The 20,797-nt window shown below is 37.6% G+C and overlaps 1 protein-coding gene across 3 annotated transcripts in view; it reads left to right on the top strand.

Moving 5' to 3' along the window:
* Nucleotides 1–20,797, top strand: part of CHM (CHM Rab escort protein) — a 244,222-nt gene that overhangs the window by 40,341 nt on the left and 183,084 nt on the right. For all 3 annotated transcript variants that reach the window (XM_035711636.1, XM_035711637.1, XM_025431816.2), the window contains exons 3-4: nucleotides 10,458–10,530; nucleotides 19,798–19,922. In XM_035711636.1, coding sequence (XP_035567529.1) covers nucleotides 10,458–10,530; nucleotides 19,798–19,922 — 198 coding nt within the window. The remainder of the gene's footprint in view (nucleotides 1–10,457; nucleotides 10,531–19,797; nucleotides 19,923–20,797) is intronic.

The following is a 20,797-nucleotide window of genomic DNA, read 5'->3' as shown; positions in this document are numbered from 1 at the left end:
TCTTGTGAACATTAAGTGGTAGTGAATGGAAAATGATCTATAATGTGTATTATCCTATTTTTATTCTTCCCATTAATATGAATTAAGGCAACATTTTTCAAAATATGTTTTGTTGAACTCTAATCTCTTCAGTTGCTTTTTAAAAAAATGATCATTAGTTAACTAAATGTTTTCGTCTTGATGAGAACACACATGAACACAAAGGATTTATTAAAAAAGCTCCAATTAAGATGGTGAAAGAGTAGGGTCACCAAGTCACCTGTTCCCACCAAACACCCCCCCCCCCCCATTTTTCTTTCTCTTTTTCTCCTTTTTCCAGTACAACTTGTTTTTGGCCACTCTGCCCTGAGCAAAAAGAGTAGAAGGAAAAACTCACCACAAAAGAAAGAATCAGAAACAGTCTTCTCTCCCACAGAGTTACAAAATTTGTTTTACAATTCAATGTCAGAAAGCCAATTCAGGAGCACAATTATAAAGCTACTGGTGGCTCTAGAAAAAAAGCATAAAGGATTCAAGAGACTTCACGACTGCAGAATTTAGATCTAATCAGGCCGAAATTAAAAATCAATTAAATGAGATGCAATCCAAACTGGAGGTCCTAACGATGAGGGTTAACAGGATAGAAGAATGAATGAGTGACATAGAAGACAAGGTGATGGCAAGGAAGGAAATTGAGGAAAAAAGAGAAGAACAATGAAAAGATCATGAGGAAAGGTAAAGGGAAATAAATGACAGCCTCAGAAGGAAAAACTCTAGTTTAATTGGGGTTCCCGACAACACTGAAAGGGACAGAGGTCCAGAATATGTATTTGAACAAATCATAGCTGAGAACTTCCCTAACTTGGAGACGAAAACAGGCATTCAGATCCAGGAGATAGAGAGATCCCCCGCTAAAATAAATAAAAACGGCTCAACACCTCAACAATTAATAGTGAAACTTGCAAATTCCAAAGATAAAGAGAAGATCCTTAAAGTAGCAAGAGACAAGAAATCCCTAATCTTTATGGGGAGAAGTATGAGGTTAACAGCAGACCTCTCCACAGAGACCTGGCAGGCCAGAAAGGGCTGGTAGGATATATTCAGGGTCCTAAATGAGAAGAACATGCAGCCAAGAATACTTTATCCAGCAAGGCTCTCATTCAGAATAGAAGGAGAGATAAAGAGCTTCCAAGATAGAAAAAAATTGAAAGAATATGTGACCACCAAACCAGCTCTGCAAGAAGTATTAAGGGGGACTCTGTAAAAGAAAGAGGAAGTCCAAGGAAGCAATCCACAAAAACAGGGACTGAATAAATATTATGATTACACTGAATTCATATCTTTCAGTAGTAAGTCTGAACATGACTGGGCTTAATGACCCCATCAAAAGGCGCAGGGTTTCAGACTGGATAAAAAAGGAAGACCTATCTATTTGCTGTCTACAAGAGACTCATTTTAGACAAAAGGACACCTTCAGCCTGAAGATAAAAGGTTGGAGAACCATTTACCATTCAAATGGTCCTCAAAAGAAGCAGGGGTAGTCATCCTTCTATCAGATAAATTAAAATTTATCCCAAAGACTGTAGTAAAAGATGAAGGGGGACACTATATCATACTTAAAGGATCTATCCAAAAGGAGGACCTAATTATCATGAATATTTATGCCCTGAATGTGGGAGCTGCCAAGAATATCAATTAATAACCAAAATTAAGACATACTTAGATAATAATACACTTATATTTGGTGACTTGAATATAGCGCTTTCTATAATCGACAGGTCTTCTAAGTACAACATCTCCAAAGAACCGAGAGCTTTAAATGATACACTGGACCAGATGGATTTCACAGATATTTAGAGAACTTTACATCCAAATGCAACTGAATACACGTTCTTCTCAAGTGCACATGAAACTTTCTTCAGAATAGACTACATACTGGGTCACAAATCAGGACTTAATCGATACCAAAAGATTGGGATAATCCCCTGCATATTTTCAGACCATAATGCTTTGAAACTAGAAGTAAGTTACAAGAAGAAGTTTGGAAGGACTTCAAACACATGGACGTTAAGGACCATCCTGCTAAAAGATGAAAGGGTCAACCAGGAAATTAGGGAAGAATGAAAAAGATTCATGACAACTAATGAGAATGAAGATACAACTATTCAAAATCTTTGGGATACAGAAAAAGCAGTCCTGAGGGGGAAATACATGGTAATACAAGCATCCATCCAAAAACTGGAAAGAACTCAAATACGAAAGCTAACCTTGCACCTAAAGGAGCTGGAGAAAAAACAGCAAATAGATCGTACACTCAGTGGAAGAAGAGAGTTAATAAAGATTTTAGCAGAACTCAATGAAATCGACACCAGAAGAACTGTGGAACAGATCAACAAAACCAGGAGTTGGTTCTTTGAAAGAATTAATAAGATAGATAAACCATTAGCCAGCCTTCCTTAAAAGAAGAGAGAGAAGACTCAAATTAATAAAATCATGAATGAGAAAGGAGAGATCACTACCAACACCAAGGAAAATACAAACGATTTAAAAAACATAGTATGAGCTGCTATATGTCAATAAATTAGGCAATCTAGAATAAATGGACGCATTTCTGGAAAACCACAAACTACCCAAACTGGAACAGGAAGAAATAGAAAACCTGAACAGGCCAATAACCAGGGTGGATATTGAAGCAGTCATCTAAAACCTCCCAAGACACAAAAGTCCAGGGCCAGTTGGCTTCCCAGGGGAATTCTATCAAATTTTTAAAGAAGAAAAAATATCTATTCTAATAAAGCTGTTCCAAAAGATAGAAAGAGATGGAATACTTCTAAAACTTGTTCTATGAGGCCAGCATCACCTTAATTCCAAAACCAAAGACTAAACCAAAAGGGAGAATTATAGACCAATATGCCTGATGAACATGGATGCAAAAGTTCTCAACAAGGTACTAGCCAATGGGATCCAACAATACTTTAAGATTATTCACCATGACCAAGTAGGATTTATCCCCAGGATGCACGGCTGGTTCAACACTAGTAAAGCAATCAATGTGATTGATCATATCAGTAAGAGAAAAAACAAGATTCATATGATCTTCTCAAAAGATGCAGGGAAAGCATTTGACAAAATGCGGCATCCATTCCTGATCAAAACTCTTCAGGGTGGAAAAAAAAAAAAAAAACCCTCTTCAGAGTATAGGGATAGAGGGAATATTCCTCAGCATCTTAAAAGCCATCTCCGAAAAGCCCAGAGGAAATATCATTCTCTGTGGGGAAACACTGGGAGCCTTTCCCCTAAGATCAGGAACAAGACAGGGATGTCCACTCTCACCACTGCTATCCAACATAGTACTAGACGTCCTAGCCTCAGCCATCAGGAACAAAAAGAAATAAAAGGCATTCAAATTGGCAAAGAAGAAGTCAAACTCTCCCTCTTCACAGATGACATGATACTCTACATAGAAGACCCAAAAGACTCCACCCCAAGATTGATAGAATTCATACAGCAATTCAGCAGTGTGGCAGGATACAAAATCAATGCCCAGAAATCAGTGGCATTTCTCTACACTAACAATGAGACTGAAGGAAGAGAAATTATGGAGTTAATCCCGTTAACAATTGCACCCAAAAGCATAAGATACCTAGGTAAACTTAACCAAAGTGGTAAAGGATGTCTACCCTACAAACTACAGAACACTTCTGAAAGAAATTGAGGAAGACACAAAGAGATGGAAAAATATTCCATGCTCATGGATCGGAAGGTTTAATATTGTGAAAATGTCAATGTTACCCAGGGCAATTTACACATTTAATGCAATGCCTATCAAAATACCATGGACTTTCTTCAGAGAGTTGGAACAAATTTAAGATTTATGTGGAATCAGAAAAGACCCCGAATAGCCAGGGGAATATTAAAAAAAAGACCAGAGCTGGGGGCATAACAACGCTGGATTTCAGGTTGTACTACATAGCTGTGGTCATCAAGACAGTGTGGTACTGGCACAAAAACAGACTCATAGATGAATGGAACAGAATAGAGAATCCAGAAGTGGACCCTGAACTTTATGGTCAACTAATATTCAACAAAGCAGGAAAGCCTAACCACTGGAAGAAAAACAGTCTCTTCAATAAATGGTGCTGGGAAAATTGGACATCCACATGCAGAAGAATTACACTAGACCATTCTCTTACAGCATACACAAAGATAAACTCAAAATGGATGAAATATCTATATGGGAGACAAGATTCCATCAAAATCCTAGATAACACAGGCAACACCCTTTTTGATCTTGGCCACAGCAAGTTCCTGCAAGATACATCTATTAGGGCAAGAGAAACAATAGCAAAGATGAATTATTGGGACTTCATCAAAATAAAAAGCTTCTGCACTGCTAATGAAACAGTCAACAAAACTAAAAGACAACCTATGGAATGGGAGAAAATATTTGCAAATGAGCTATCAGATAAAGGGCTCGTATCCAAGATCTCTAAAGAACTTATGAAACTCAGCATCAAGGAAACAAACCATCTAATCATGAAATGGGCCAAAGACATGAACAAAAATTTCACAGACGATGACATAGACATGTCCAACAAGCACATGAGAAAATGCTCCGCTTTACTGGGCATCAGGGACATACAAATCAAAATCACAATGAGATACCACCTCACCCCAGTGAGAATGTGGAAAATTTACAAGACAGGAAACAACTAATATTGGAGAGCATGTGGAGAATGGGGAGCCCCTTTGTAGTGTTGTTGGGAATGTCAAGTGGTCCCGGCATGCTGGAAAACTGTGTGGAGGTTCCTCAAAGCGTTACAGATAGACCTGCCCTAAGACCCAGCAATAGCACTGCTGGGGATTTACCCCAAAAATACAGATTCAGTGATTGCTGGGACACCTGCAGCCCGATATTTATAGCAGCAACGTCCACAATAGCCAAACTGTGGAAGGAGCCTTGTTTTCCATCGAAAGATGAATGGATAAAGAAGGTGTGGTGTATATATACAATGGAATATTACTCAGCCATTAGAAACGACAAATACCCACCATTTGCTTCAGCGTGGAGGGACCTGGAGGGTATTATGCTGCGTGAAAGAAGTCAGTTGGAAAAGGACAAACATTATATGGTCTCATTCATTTCGGGAATATAAAAATTAATGAAAGGGAATAAAGGGGAAAGTAGATAAAATGAGTGAAAATATCAGTGTGGCTGACAAAACATGAGAGACCCCTGACTCTAGGAAATGAACAAGGGGTAGTGGAAGGGGAGGTGGGCGGCGGGTTGGGGTGACTGGTTGATGGGCACTGAGAGGGGCACTTGGCAGGATCAGCACTGGGTGTTATGCTGTATTTTGGCAAATTCAACTCCAATAAAAAAAATTTTAAAAAACGAAGATTAAAATGATTTTTTTCTACAGTTTTAAGGTCAGCATTTCACACAATGGAGAGCTATACCTCAGTATTGTTATTGGGCTTTTTTATCTTTGAAGATAAAAATTTCCACTTGTGATTTTTACTATTTTAGCTGAAAATTTTAGGTCACTTTACCGTCATGAAACTTTCGAGGGCTTTAGCTATTATTTTTATTTTTTTAAGATTTATTTGTTTGAGAGAGAGAGTGCTCATGGTGTGGATGGTCGGGAGGGCCAACGACGGAGGGAGGCATGCAGATTGCTCACGAAGCATAGTACCAGATCATGAGCTTGATCCAAGGATAGGGAGATCATGACCGAACCAAAATAAAAAATTGGCCTAGCCTCTTAATTGACTGATCCACCCGGGCGTCCTAAATATTAGTTTTATATTTGTGGTTTAAATTCTGTGAATAGTCTTCTAGTTCTACAAAGAGATTCTAGTTTTAAGGAAGTTTTTTCACCATATATAATAGTGTTCCTGACATTAGAGTTAAACATTGTCCTTCTTCATAAACTACTTTTTCCTTTATTTGATGTAGAGATGCAGTTTGTGTCAAAAAATTGGCAGAAAATGTTCCATTCCCTTTTTTTTCTCTCTTTTTTTTTCTGTCAGGAAGTTCTCACTTTGTCCTTAAAATAAATTGTATCTGTGGAGTCTTATTTTATTTTTTTTAAATATTTTATTTGTTTATTCATGAGAGACACAGGCAGAAGGAGGAGAAACAGGCTCCCTGCAAGGAGCCCAATGTGCTACTCAATGCCAGGAATCCGGGATCAGGCCTTGAGCCAAAGGCGGGCACTCAACCACTGAGCCACCCAGGGATCCTGATCTGTGGGCTTTTGAAAACAGAACCAGTAACCTAGCTTTGTTATTCCCTCCACAAACACTTTTAAAGAGAGTGGAAATAGTAGTTTATAAATTGAATTTGAATATCAGGGTTCTGAAGCTGTATTTTTAAAGATAAAATTTAAGAAAATATTTGGTTGACTTAGGTTTTGTTATATTCTAGAGCACATATTAGAATGTTACATTGATTTTTTTCCTTTTCTTTTTGCCATATTGATTTTGATACCTAAAGTCTTTTGCTTTCTTTTTAAGGATATAAATCATACTTAGAACTGTACAAATACCAAAACAAACTTAGTAAAAATCTGCATTGGATTTATAGCAGGTTTATTAATAATTATGTTACCCTCTTTTGTGAGAAAGACTACAGTAATGAAAACCATGTTTCACCTTGTATATACATTGAATGAGATCTCCAGATGCTGATGTTAAGAGTGTATCAACAGGAAAAGTTGAAAATGTGAGCTGTGTGGAAAAATACTAGAACACTGTAGAACTCAAAAAGCATGACCAAGTATAGGGGAAAAAGATTTTGACTATGAACTGACTTTAGGTCATTAAATAATGGAAAGAAACTTCAAGATTGCATTTTTGAAGACTATTTTTAGGGTTTTGATAATTGCAGAAAATGCTTTGAAATTGGCACATCTTGGTCAGTGTTTGAAAACTCAGGTTACTTTTGTTTTTCTAACAATTTATTATAATTTTCAGACAGAAAAGTTGAGAAAATTATACTATGAATAGGTATCACTTCCTGGATTCTACTATTGACATTTTGCTCTATTTGCTTTATTCCATAACTGCCTATGTATTCATTTTTCTTTCCGTTGTTCCATCTTATTCTTTTGTATATTTCAAAGTAAGTTGTACACAGTCTAGTACCTTCAGTCTGGAACACTTCATGCATATTTATTAACTCGAGTTCAGGATGGTTCGTATTTTGAGATAAAATTACATGTGTGAAATGCACAGATCTTAAGGGTACCATTTGGTAAGTTTTGGGAAATGCATACACTTGTGTAACTAAGACTCTTAAGATAATATTGTCCTTGCTCTAGAAAGTTCTCTCATGCCCTATCCAAGTCAAGTCTTACTCTTACTCCCACCCTTCAAGGTGATTACTCTTAGGATATTTTTTACTATAGATTAATTTAACTTGTTCTAGAATGTCATATAGATGACATATAGATGGATTCATTAAGAATGCACTCTTTTTGGGTAAAAGCTTCTTTCACTTAGCATACTTTTTTGAGATTCATCTGTGTTAACAGTATTCATTTTCATTAGATATACCTTGACTTATTTATCCATTCACCTGTTGATGGAGATTTGGACTCTGACCAGTTTGGAGCTATTAAGTAATAAAGCTACTATGACAAAGCTTGTACAAGTGTTTTGTGAACACATACTTTTTTGGTTTGTAAATATCTAGGAATGGAATTACTACTGGGTCATAGGGTAAAAATAATGTTTAATTTTTTCTGAAACTGCCAGTTTTCCAAAGTGTACTATTTTATACTCCCACTAAAATGTGTGAGTGTTCTGACCATCTACACTAACATCTGGTATTGTCATTTTTTTAAATTTTAACTGTTCTGGTGGATATATAATGGTGTTTCATTATGCTTAATTTAATGTGTACTTGTCTCCCATCCAAGTACCAGTGTAACCCAACCCTGCTTAGCATCCAGGATCGTAGGTGACTGGACATGTTCAGGGTGGTATTGCTGTGGATTAATGTCTACTTATCTAATGACTTATGATGTTGAGACCTTTTTATATGCTCATTAACCATATATATCTTCCTTTGTGAATGTGTTTAAGCCCATTGCCCATTTTAAAATTTTAATATTTGTCATATAATTGAAAGAGATCTTTATATATCGTGGATACCAGTCTTTTGTCAGATATATTTTATGAATATTTTCTAGTTTTGGCTAGCCTATTCAATTTTAAAATGATATAGTTAGTGTAGAAATTCTTCATTTTGATCAATTCTACTTTATCAGTAGTTTTGTTGTTTACTGTGTCTTACCTAAGAAACCTTTGTCTACCCTAGTGTCAGATTTCTAATGTGTATTTATTACTTATAAGTTGGTGTATCCAATAAAAAATAATTACTTCAGTCTTAAAACTTTTATCCAGGGACAACTGGGTATCTCAGTGATTGGGCACCTGCCTTCGACTTGGGTCGTGATCAGGGATCGAGTCCTGCAACAGGCTCCCTGCGAGGAGCCTGCTTCTCCTTCTGCCTATGTCTCTGCCTCTCTCTCTCTCTCTCTCTCTCTCTCTCTCTCTCTCTCTCTCTGTGTGTGTGTGTGTGTGTGTGTGTGTGTGTGTCTCATGAATAAATAAATAAATCTTTTTAAAAAAACCTTTTATCCAGTATTCAGAATCTCTTATTTATGAACTTATGGTGGTTTAAAATCTAAATATCTCAACAAAAATTATAAAGACAGTTTTATTTTTTTTTAACAACCCAGGATGTTTTCTAGTTTTATTGAGTGTTATATTTAGAGGATGGGAAGGAATGGTAGAAGTGTATTCTCAGGCAAGGGAGAAGAGGATATACATTTCTATGGAAAAGACCACTAGTTCTATCATGCCTTTCTCTTCACACCCCCGTCTTCTCTTTACTGGCCGTTGCTCACCTTCTCCTTCCACTGTTCTCTCTGACCCAAGGGATCACATCTTCCAGGTCTCCTGATCCAACACGTGAGCAAGGATGGCCATCTAGAATTGCCAATATAGCTGAAATTCAATCTAAATTTTAAAGCCCATTAGAGATTCTGGGTGGTATATGAATTTGCATTATCTCTAAGAGAACTATCAGATTACAAGTAAAGAAGTGATATGTATTAATAGACCTATTTTCACAGATGTTCAATTTAGCCATTTTCTCTCTTAGAGCAGAAACAGTGATTATAGGTAAAATACTTAAGCCCAAAGTCTGACTGTTCTGCAGGCTTATGTCAACATTTGATTGAGGAGAAATATATCGGAATATTGAGGGGATCTCCAGTAGCATTATCGATGTGTAATTTTGGATATTAAAGGTTTTAGTTTTCATCTCATTTATTTTTGTTTTTATTTTTTAAAGATTTTACTCATTTATTTGACACAGAGCACAAGAAGGCAGCTTGGCAGGCAGAGGGAAATTGAGAAGCAGGCTCCCCACTGAGCAGAGAGCCCGACATGAGGTGATTCCAGGACCTCAGGATCATGATCTGAACTAAAAGCAGGCACTTAACTGACTGAGCCACCCAGTGCCCCAGTTTTTGTCTCATTTTAAAAAGAGCTATTTCATTAGAGAAAGATACAGAGAAGCAAAAATGAGAACAAAAACCACGCCAAGAATCTGTCCCACTCCAGAACCAGAATGGATGTTGTAGGTGGGACTGAGTGTACTTTGGGGGTCATTATATAAATAATCAATAAACCTGAAGAGTTTTGCAAGAACTGGAAAGCCCAATAAGTAGTACAGAATTAGAGAATTCTGCTCTCCACAAATCTACTTAAGGAAGTTAATCAGAAGTCCAGTGTCTACCAGGTTTACCCCATTCTAATTAGAAGACCTCTAGGATCTCTAAAACAGAATGATGATCTTCACAGGGCTGTGGAATAAAGAATAATAGTTCACCTAGTTATCAGCTGGAATATTGTTCTTGCTTTACTTATCACAAAAGTGAGTAACTGTGTCCCAGGGTCTACTTTTATTTTTGGCCCTGAAGGCTAAAAATAACACAGAGCCACTAGCTCTAGAGTAGACAGTTGTGTGTGTGGCTGTATATGTTGGCTTGGGTTATGGGGTTCAAGGTGGTGGTGATCGTGGATATTTAGTTGTTTATAGAAAACTTAGCAGTTTTTTTCATTGGCTTTCCTTGAGCTCATACCAAGGTTTTCTCCTCATCCATTTTTTTTAAACCCAGGAGTTAAGTTTGTTCATGTTCCCTCCTCAATGCCCATATGACACTGTTTACAACCATTTGATCAGTGGAGAAAACTCTAAGGAGGGCAAAGAGATTTTTAACTCCTTATACAATGAAAAGTTACTTTTGGGATCTGAGAGGCCCACATTTATTTCAGCCTAATATTTCCAAAATCCGAATTATGTTTGAACTTTGTGGTAGCAGTATTGAGATGATTTGAAGGGTCCAGGGTGGTTTGCTGATGGAGATCAGTGACTTTACTCTTATTTTTTATTGTTACAGAAGAAGCTACTATGGAGGAAACTGGGCCAGTTTTAGCTTTTCAGGAATACTATCCTGGCTAAAGGAATACCAGGTAAACTTATTTCATTTTTAATCTACTAGGTTGTATTTTGTATTCTGTAATAACCCTACATTGAAGAAAACTATAAGCTTCTGTAATATTAATGCCTATTTTTATTTAACAAAAATTATGCAGTCACCATTTTAGTTACTGTTCTTCCAATGCCTTCAAAATATAGAGAACACTTTTTAAATATACATAGATATGTGGGCTGAAAAGTACTATATATACTTGATTCCATTTTGTCATTACATTCCCAAATATAAGGCAAGATTTTTTTCTCCAAAATAGTCTTTCAGAAAAAAAAAATTCAGTCCTTATAAAATCTAATATATTAACTGTTGTTCTTTCAGTAGTATATTTAAAAAAATTTTTTGAGAGAAAATACATTAATTTGAAATGATCTGATTGGTAGTTTTGCATATTTATAGAAGTCACCTGACACAATCAGATGACAAAGAAAAATTTAAGGTAAATTTACTAATTTTTTTCCTAAGGTGGACCTCACTACTTTACCTATTGGATATCACTGAAATTTTTTTTTGTATACTTTTTTTTTATCAGAGTTCGATTTGCCAACAAATAGTATAACACCCAGGGCTCATCCCAACAAGTGTCCCCTTCAGTGCCCATCACTCAGTCACCCCAACCCCCAACTACCTCCCTTTCCACTGACCCTTGTTTGTTTTCCAGAGTTAGAAGTCTTTCATGTTCTATCACCCTCACTTATACTTCCCACTAATTTTCTCTCCTTTCCCGTTTATTCACTTTCACTTTTTTTTATATTCCCCAAATGAATGAGACCATATAATGTTTTTCTTTCTCCAATTGACTTTTACTTCACTCAGCATAATACTTCCAGTTCTATCCACATCAATGCAAATGGTGGGTATTTGTCATTTCTAATGGCTGAGTAATATTCAATTGTATGTAAATACCACAGCCTCTTTATGCATTCATCTTTCGATGGACACCTAGACTCCCTCCACAGTTTAGCGATTGTGGACATTGCTGCTGTAGCAGGTATCTCAGCTTTTCACTATATCTGTATCCTTGGGGTAAATCCCCAGCAGTGAAATTGCTGGGTCTTAGGGCAGGTCTATTTTTAACTCTGAAGAACTTCCACACAGTTTTCCAGAGTGGCAGGACCAATTCACATTCCCACCAACAGTGCAAGAGGGTTCCCCTTTCTCCACACCCTCTCCAACATTTGTTGTTTCCTGTCTTTTAAATTTTCCACATTCTCACTGGGGTGAGGTGGTATCTCATTGTGGTTTTGATGTGTGTTTCCCTGATGGCCAGTAATGCGGAGCATTTTCTCATGTGCTTCTGGCCATGTCTATGTCTTCTGCTGTGAAGTTTATGTTCATGTCTTTTGCCCATTTCATGATTGGATTGTTTGTTTCTTTGCTGCTGAGTTTAATAAGTTCTTTATAGATCTTGGATACTACCCCTTAATCTGATATTTCATTTGCAAATATCTTCTCCCATTCTGTAGGTTGTCTTTTAGTTTTGTTGACTCTTTCTTTTGCTGTGCAGAAGCTTTGTATCTTGATGAAGTCCAAATAGTTCATTTTTGCTTTGATTCCCTTGCCTTCATAGGTGTATCTTGCAGGAAGTTGCTGTGGCCAAGTTCAAAAGGGTGTTGCCTGTGTTCTCCTCTAGGATTTTGATGGACTCTGTCTCACATTTGGATCCTTCATCCATTTTAAGTTTATCTTTATGTAGAATGGTCTAGGCTCATTGTTCTGCACGTGGCTAATTTTCTCAGCACCATTTATCGAAGAGACTATCCTTTTTCCAGGAGGATAGTCTTTCCTGCTTTGTCGAATATTAGTTGCCCATAGACTTGAGGCCTATTTCTGGATTTTCTATTCTGTTCCATTGATCTATGTGTCTCTTTTTTTTTTTGCCAGTACCATACTGTCCTGATGGTCACAGCTTTGTAGTAGAACTTGAAATCAGGCATTGTGATGCCCCCAGCTCTGGTTTACGTTTTAAATATTCCCCTGGCTATTAGGGGTCTTTTCTGATTCCACACATATTTTAAGATGATTTGTTCCAATTCCCTGAATAAAGTCCATGGGATTTTGATAGGGATTGCATTAAATGTGTAAATTGCTCTGGGTAGTATTTTTTTTTTATTTTAATTTTTATTTATTTATGATAGTCACACACACAGAGAGAGAGAGGCAGAGACACAGGCAGAGGGAGAAGCAGGCTTCATGCACCGGGAGCCCGACGTGGGATTCGATCCCAGGTCTCCAGGATTGCGCCCTGGGCCAAAGGCAGGCGCCAAACCGCTGCGCCACCCAGGGATCCCTGCTCTGGGTAGTATTGAAAATTTCACAATATTAATCCTTCCAATGAATGAGCATGGAATATTTTTCCATCTCTTTGTGTCTTCCTCAATTTCTTTCAGAAGTTTTCCGTAGTTTGTAGAGTATAGATCCTTTACCTCTTTGGTTAGGTTTATTCCTAGGTATCTTATGCTTTGGGGTGCAATTGTAAATGGGATTGACTCCTTCATTTCACTTTCTTCACTTTCATTCTTAGTGTATAGAAATGCCACTGATTTCTGGGCATTGGTTTTGTATCCTGCCACACTGCCAAATTGCTATATGAGTTCTAGGAATCTTGGGGTGGAGTCTTGGGTTTTCTCTGAACAGTATCATGTTATCTGCAAAGAGAGAGAGTTTGATTTCTTCTTTGCCAATTTGAATGCCTTTTATTTCTTTCTGTTGCCTGATGGCTGAGGCTAGGACTTCTGGTACTATGTTGAATAGCAGTGGTGAGAGTGGACATCCCTGTCTTGTTCCTGATCTTAGGGAAAAGGCTCCCAGTGCTTCCCCATTGAGAATGATATTTGCTGTGGGCTTTTCGTAGATGGCTTTTAAGATGTTGAGGAAAGTTCCCTCTATCCCTACACTCTGAAGAGTTTTGATCAGGAATGGGTGCTGTATTTTGTCAAATGCTTTCTCTGCATCTATTGAGAGGATCGTATGGTTCTTGTTTTTTCTCGTTGATATGATCTATCACATTGATTTTTTTATGAATGTTGAACCAGCCTTGCATCCCGGGGATAAATCCCACTTGGTCGTGGTGAATAATCTTCTTAATGTACAGTTGGATCCTATTGGCTAGTATCTTGTTGAGAATTTTTGCATCCATGTTCATCAGGGATATTGGTCTATAATTCTCCTTTTTGGTGGGGTCTTTGGTTTTGGAATTAAGGTGATGCTGGCCTCATATAGAATGAGATTGGAAGTATTCCATCCCTTTCTATCTTTTGGAACAGCTTTAGTAGAATAGGTATGGTTTCTTCTTTAAACGTTTGATAGAATTCCCCTGGGAAGCCACCTGGCCGTGGACTTTTGTGTCTTGGGAGGTTTTTGATGACTGCTTCAATTTCCTCCCTGGTGATTGGCCTGTTCAGGTTTTCTATTTCTTCCTGTTCCAGTTTTGGTAGTTTCTGGTTTTCCAACAATTTTTCCATTTCTTCTAGATTGCCTAATTTATTGGCATATAGCAGCTCATAATATGTTTTTAAAATCTTTTGTATTTCATTGGTGTTGGTGGTGATCTTTCCTTTTTCATTCATGGTTTTATTAATTTGAGTCTTCTCTCTCTTCATTTTATTAAGGCTGGCTAATGGTTTATCTATCTTATTAATTCTTTCAAAGAACCAACTCTTGGTTTTGTTGATCTGTTCCACAGTTCTTCTGGTCTCTATTTCATTGTGTTCTGCTAGAATCTTTATTAATTGTCTTCTTCTGCTTCGTGTAGGTTTTTGCTGTTCTTTCTCCAGTTCCATTATGTGCGAGGTTAGCTTAGGTATTTGAGTTTTTTCCAGTTATTTGAGGGATGCTTGTATTGCATTGTATTTCCCTCTTAGGACTGCTTTTGCTGTATCCCAAAGATTTTGAACGGTTTTATCTTTATTCTCATTAGTTTCCATCAATCTTTTTAATTCTTATCTCATTTCCTGCTTGACCCATTATCTTTTAGCAGGATGGTCTTTAATCTCCAGGTGTTTGAGTTTCTTCCAAATTTCATCTTCTGGTTTAGTTCTAGTTTCAAAGCATTATGGTCTGAAAATATGCAGGGGAGAATCCCCATCTTTTGATATCAGTTGAGATCTAATATGTGACCCAGTATGTGGTCTCTTCTGGAGAAAGGTCCATGTGGACTTGAGAAGAATGTGTATTCAATTGTGTTCGGATGCAGTGTTCTGTATATATCTGTGAAATCCATCTGTTCCACTGTATCATTTAAAGTCCTTTTGGCTTTTGTGGTGATGTACTTAGAAGATCTGTCATTTGCAGAAAATGCTGTGTTGAAGTCTCCCAGTATTAGTGTATTGTTATCTAAATATTTATTTATTTTATTTTTTTTTATTTTTTTTTTAGTTATCTAAATATTTCTTAACATTGGTTATTAATTGATTGATATACTTGGCCGCTCCCACGTTAGCGGCATAAATATTCATGATTCTTAGGTCTTCTTGTTGGATAGAACATTGAAGTATGATCTAGATAGTGTCCCTCTTCATCTCTCACTACACTCTTGGGGATAAATCTTAGTTTATCTGATATGAGGATTGCTACCCATGCTTTCTTTTGAGGACCATTTGAATGGTAAATGTTTCTCCAATCTTTCATTTTCAGGCTCTAGGTGTCCTTATGTCTAAAATGAGTCTCTTGTAGATAGCAAATAGATGGGTCTTGCTTTTTTATCCAGTCTGAAACCCTGCATCTTTTGATGGGATCATTAAGCCCATTCATGTTCAGACATACTATTGTAAGATATGAATTTAGTGTCATCATGATACCTATTCAGTCCCTGTTTTTGTGGATTATTTCTTTGGGCTTCCTCTTTCTTTTATAGCATCCCTCTTAATATTTCTTTCAGGGCTGGTTTGGTGGTCACATATTCTTTCACTTTCTGCGTATCTTGGAAGCTGTTTATCTCTTCATCTGTTCTGAATGAGAGCCTTGCTGGATAAAGTATTTTTGGCTGCGGGTTCTTCTCATTTAGGACCCTGAATATATCCTGCCAGGCCTTTCTGGCCTGCCAGGTCTCTGTGGAGATGTCTCCTCTTAATCTAATATTTCTCCCCATATAAGTTAGGGGTATCTTGTCTCTTCCTGCTTTAAGGGTTTTCTCTTTATCTTTGGAATTTGCAAGTTTCACTATTAAATGTCGAGGTGTTGAACTTTTTTTTTTTTATTTTGGGGGTGTACCCCTGTCTCCTGGATCTGAATGACTGTTTTCCTACATCAATTAGGGAAGTTCTGAGCTATGATTTATTCAAATATGCTTTCTGGCCTTCTGTCCCTTTTGGCGCCCTCTGGATCCCCAATTAAATGTAGACTTTTGCTTCTGAGGCTGTCATTTATTTCCCTTAACCTTTCCTCATGGTGTTTTAATTGTTTTTCTCTTTTTTCCTCAACTTCCTTCCTTGTGATCAACTTGTCGTTTATGTCACTCACTTGTTCTTCTACCTCATTAACCCTTGTCGTTAGGACCTCGTTTGGATTGCATCTCATTTAATTGATTTTTAGTTTTGTTTTGATTAGATCTGAATTCTGCAGTCATGACGTCTCTGGAATCCTTTGTGCTGTTTTCAGGAGCCACCAGTAGCTTTATAATAGTGCTTCTGAATTGGCTTTCTGACATTGAATTGTAATCCAAATTTTGTAACTCTGTGGCAGAGAGTACTGTTTCTGATTCTTTCTTTGGTGGTGAGTTCTTTCTAGTCATTTTGCTCAGTGCAAAGTCGCTGTATGAATGGGCTCCATCAAGAATATCCAACAAGACCTAAGTAAATTTCACCCTAGATGATTCCTCTGGTTGTATATACTGTAACTCCTTCGACTTCCCCTCGGGGTTTCCCATGCTTCTGGGTCAAGAACTTGCTCTTCCCCTGCCCTTAGAGCTGGTCTTCTGGTGGAGGACCTGCTGTGCTGGTTCTCAGGTGTGTGCATCTGCTGGAGCTGCCCTGCCTCATGCCGGGTGCCAGGCCCAGTGGGAGCTGGTTATCCTGTTGGCCCAGTTCCCTGGGGCCCCCGTTCCAGGCACAGGGTGACACAAGGAGGAACAGACACACTGGCGGCGGCCAGCCCGTAGTAACTACTGCAGTCTCCCAGTGCATGCTGTCCTGGATGCTTCTTAGGTGGTGGTGGGTGCTCATCTGAACGGCTCAGGGGTGCCCGGCAGCAGGAGAGTCCTCTCTGTCCTGTGTCCTCCTCAACTCCACCTCCTCCAGGGGGAGTGCAGGATCTGGGGCTGTGTCTGCTCGTTGTCCAGGCATCTAGGCCCTGTACTGCTGGTCTCGTGCTCCTTTATCCACGGCTTCCGAAGGCAGCATGGCGTAGACCTCTCTGCCCTGAGCTTCTCCGGAGGCCCCGCCGTGCACGCGCTATCTAGCCCTTTACCAAGATCAGCCCACAGTCTGTGGTGCAATTTCCACTGGGCGTGCTTCCTCTATTAGTGACTCCAGGAAACTGGAGGCTCCACTGCCCCTCCAGTGATCCTGCCCAGTTTCCCTGCTAAGCGCCTTTCCCTACAGCAGGAATGCAGTGCAGATTTTTAAAGTTTCTGCTTCTCTGGGGCTGGGCTTTCCTGTCCCTGGAGGCTTTCGCAGCCTAGCTTTAGCCTGGTTCCTTGCAGTGGCCCCCTCCTACTTGATTCTTTTTAATTTTTTTCTGCTTTCCCACCTTGTTAGAAGCTAAAACCCTTCTCTCTGTAGCATTCTAGCTGTTCTCTCTTTAAATGTCAGGTCGAATCCGTAGGTTTTTAGGATGATTTAAAAGCCATGTAGGTTAGTTGGTGTGGCCAGGTGAGCTGGGGACCCTCCTCCTCAGCCATCTTGCCCCGCCCTGCCCCCCAAGAAGTTTTTTAGAAGACATTTACACCATAGTAATGTGTGGAGTTGGTTGTGTCATGTAGTTTATTGATTTTTATGACATTAAAAAAGTGTCCTAATTTTATGTGAATGGTACATGTGGCTTCAAGTGAATATCCTACTGTGAGCATCATGCATGGAATCAGAAACTGCTATATCTCAAAATAGTTTAAACGGTTGGGAAAGGAGGGTGATAAATTCTAGAAAATTAGATACAGTTAGCTAAAAATAATATAAGCTAAGACTTATTAAGCACTTACCATGTGCCAAGCACCACACTAAGCATTGTAGTTGTACTGATTAATTAATGGTAGGTGACTTATAAAGTGCTTCTAGTGATGACAAAGATAGTGATGTTGAAGATGCAGTGAAGATTCAGTTTGAATAATACTGTTGCATGAAGTGAGAGTGTGGAGAAACAATTGTTGGAAAGTAATATTGCATGTAATACAAACTTTGTAAATCAAGAAAGTAAATGTTACTAATAGATATTTAGCTGATTTATATATGTGCCTTAATATTCATATATTTGTGTGAATTAGAAATCCTATTTTGAACCTTAGTCTTAGGAAGTATGTGAAGGGTTATCTTATTTACTATATTTACCATATTTAGTACTTCCATGAGAAAATTTAACCTAGATACTCACAGCAAAGACAATAAAAATACCTCAGTTTTCTGAATGGAGAACTTCTGGTGAGTGGAGGGAATTTTATAAAATAAATTTTAATAATAGATTCGATTTATTAAAATATTTTTGTAGATGTTTATTTTAGTGGTTCTTCTACTCCAGCATCTTGACTCTTTCACCATATCCTTTCCCCTTTCATTCTTTGTCTACTGATCTAGTCTTTTCTTCATTCAGGTTGGTAACCCCATGTTTTCACATTTAGAGTTCCTGTATTTCACCTCATTTTTTTACCTATGTTGGGATGTTTAACACTATCTCATAATTACACTTAATAATAAGGGATGTCTTCCCTACCTTTCTTCACCTTAAAATGTTAAATTCAGGAGAAAAAAAAGCCTTTTTTGGGGCAAGATTTTATTTATTTATTCATGAGAGACACAGGCAGAGATATAGGCAGAGGAAGAGACGCAGGCTCCCTGTGGGGAGCCTCATGCAAGACTCAATCCCAGAGCCCTGGAATCATGACCTGAGCCACCCAGGTGTCTCCAGAAAAAGCCTTGTTTAAAACATTTATTTATTTTAGAGAGAGAAAATGTGTGAGTGGGAGGGAGGGGCAAAGGGAGAGAGAAAAGCAAACTCCTCTCTGAGCACAGAACCTGACCTGGGGCTTCATACTAGGACCCTGAGATCATAAACCGAGCCAAAACCAAGTCAGTCCTACCTTAGAAAAAAAAATTAATAAATTTACATTAAATTTTTATTGGCTTTGTTTTTACTGATTTTGTCAGGTGACTACTATAAATATGCAAAACTACCAATCAGGTCATTTCAAATTACTGTATTTCCTCCTTTAAAATATTGTCCTATTTTATGAAATCTGTAAGTTTAGAAATTTCCTAAGGTGATTTTACTTAAACAATATTATAGTTATATTTTATTACTAGTTCTTTTTCCCCATGACTAGTTCTTTGAAAATATATATTTTAAACATTTTTCTAAGCAATGTGTATCAAATAGTTTAAAATTTTAAGAATATTAAAAATTGAGCCTTAACATATAGAAAAAGTATATCCTGAATTTTGCAAAAAACTCCTGTATTAAAATATTGCTCTACATATAATTTATTTCCATAAAGTATAATTAGAAATTATTGAAAGTTTTGAAGTTTTCAACCCTTATAAGTTTGCATACATATATTATTGTTTTATTGTCTTTCTTAATATAAGACATTTAGAGGATTATTATATAGTCTTACATTTACAGTGGGCTGAATATTTTTCAAAAATACTTATATATATAATCAGAATTTGGTATGGCTATTGACTGACCTTCAAATACCTAAAAACAAGTAGAATGAAGTAATTATGAGCCTGCTTTTGGACAATAAAATGCAAAAACTTTCTTAATAAAAAGTAATATGTAGAACAGACACACTTGATTTTCAGCAGATAGAGGGTTGTCTTAGTTCTTAAATAATGTCAAAACAGGCACATCCAATGACTGTATCATACTGTCAGATATCCTGATAGAAATCTGTAAACCAGAGCTAGCTTTTGATAGGATAGGTTTTTACACAATTTTCTTCTCTCTTCTTTGAGATGGCACACTATGCTAGAGTCATTTCAGAATTCTGATGGGATCAAAGGCAAAACATTGATTGAAAAAGGTCTATATTTTCACAAAAAAGTAGAGGTTCTGATTGCCCAATTTAATTAAAATTTCTGATCTATATTTTGCTTAGGAAAACAGTGACATTGTGAATGAAGGCCCAGCATGGCAAGAGCAGATTCTTGAAAATGAAGAAGCCATTGCTCTTAGCAGGAAGGATAAAACCATTCAACATGTGGAAGTGTTTTGTTATGCCAGGTATGTAAAGTTAGTAATTATTTAGGATAAACCAAATTAATAACTTCTTATTGACATCTATTCGGAAGAAGCCAACATATGACATTGGTTGCTAAAAGTCAATTGATAAAATGGTTTGCCTGTTTTAAAATACAACTTTCAGTTTTCTCTGCTTAGATGATAGTGATGATAATAACATGTTACATTAATGACTTGATTCTTAAAACCGTCCTGTGCTTGGATAGAACAGATAGTACGAATTGCAGTTTTTACGCAATTCTCATTGTAGAGATTAATTTGCTGAAGGTCCCATGGCTTGAAAAATGTCAAGACGACCATACCTAGCCTAGATAGTGGAAGAGCCCAAGATTAAAACCCAGGATTATTTAATTCTTTTTTTAATAAATTTATTTTTATTGGTGTTCAATTTGTCAACATGCAGAATAACACCCAGTGCTCATCCCATCAACTGCTCACATCAGTAACCGCCACCCAGTCACCCTCCCCCGCCCCCCACGCCCCCCGCTGACCTCCCCTTCCACCACCCCAAGTTCATTTCCCAGAGTTAGGAGTCTTTCATGTTCTGTATCCCTTTCTGATATTTCCCACTTATTTTTTCTCCTTTCCCCTTTATTCCCTTTCACTAATTTTTATATTCCCCAAATGAATGAGACCATATAATCTTTGTCCTTCTCTGATTGACTTATTTCACTTAGCATAATACCCTCCAGTTCCATCCACATTGAAGCAAATGGTGGGTATTTGTCATTTCTAATGGCTGAGTATTTCCATTGTATACATATACCACATCTTCTTTATCCATTCATCTTTCGATGGACACTGAGGCTCTTTCCACAGTTTGGCTATTGTGGACATTGCTGCTATAAACATCGGGG

The sequence above is a fragment of the Canis lupus genome, chromosome X (genome assembly GCF_003254725.2).
Source record: "Canis lupus dingo isolate Sandy chromosome X, ASM325472v2, whole genome shotgun sequence".
NCBI classification, from domain to species: Eukaryota; Metazoa; Chordata; class Mammalia; order Carnivora; family Canidae; genus Canis; species Canis lupus.
This window is presented reverse-complemented; position numbering and strand designations above follow the sequence as displayed.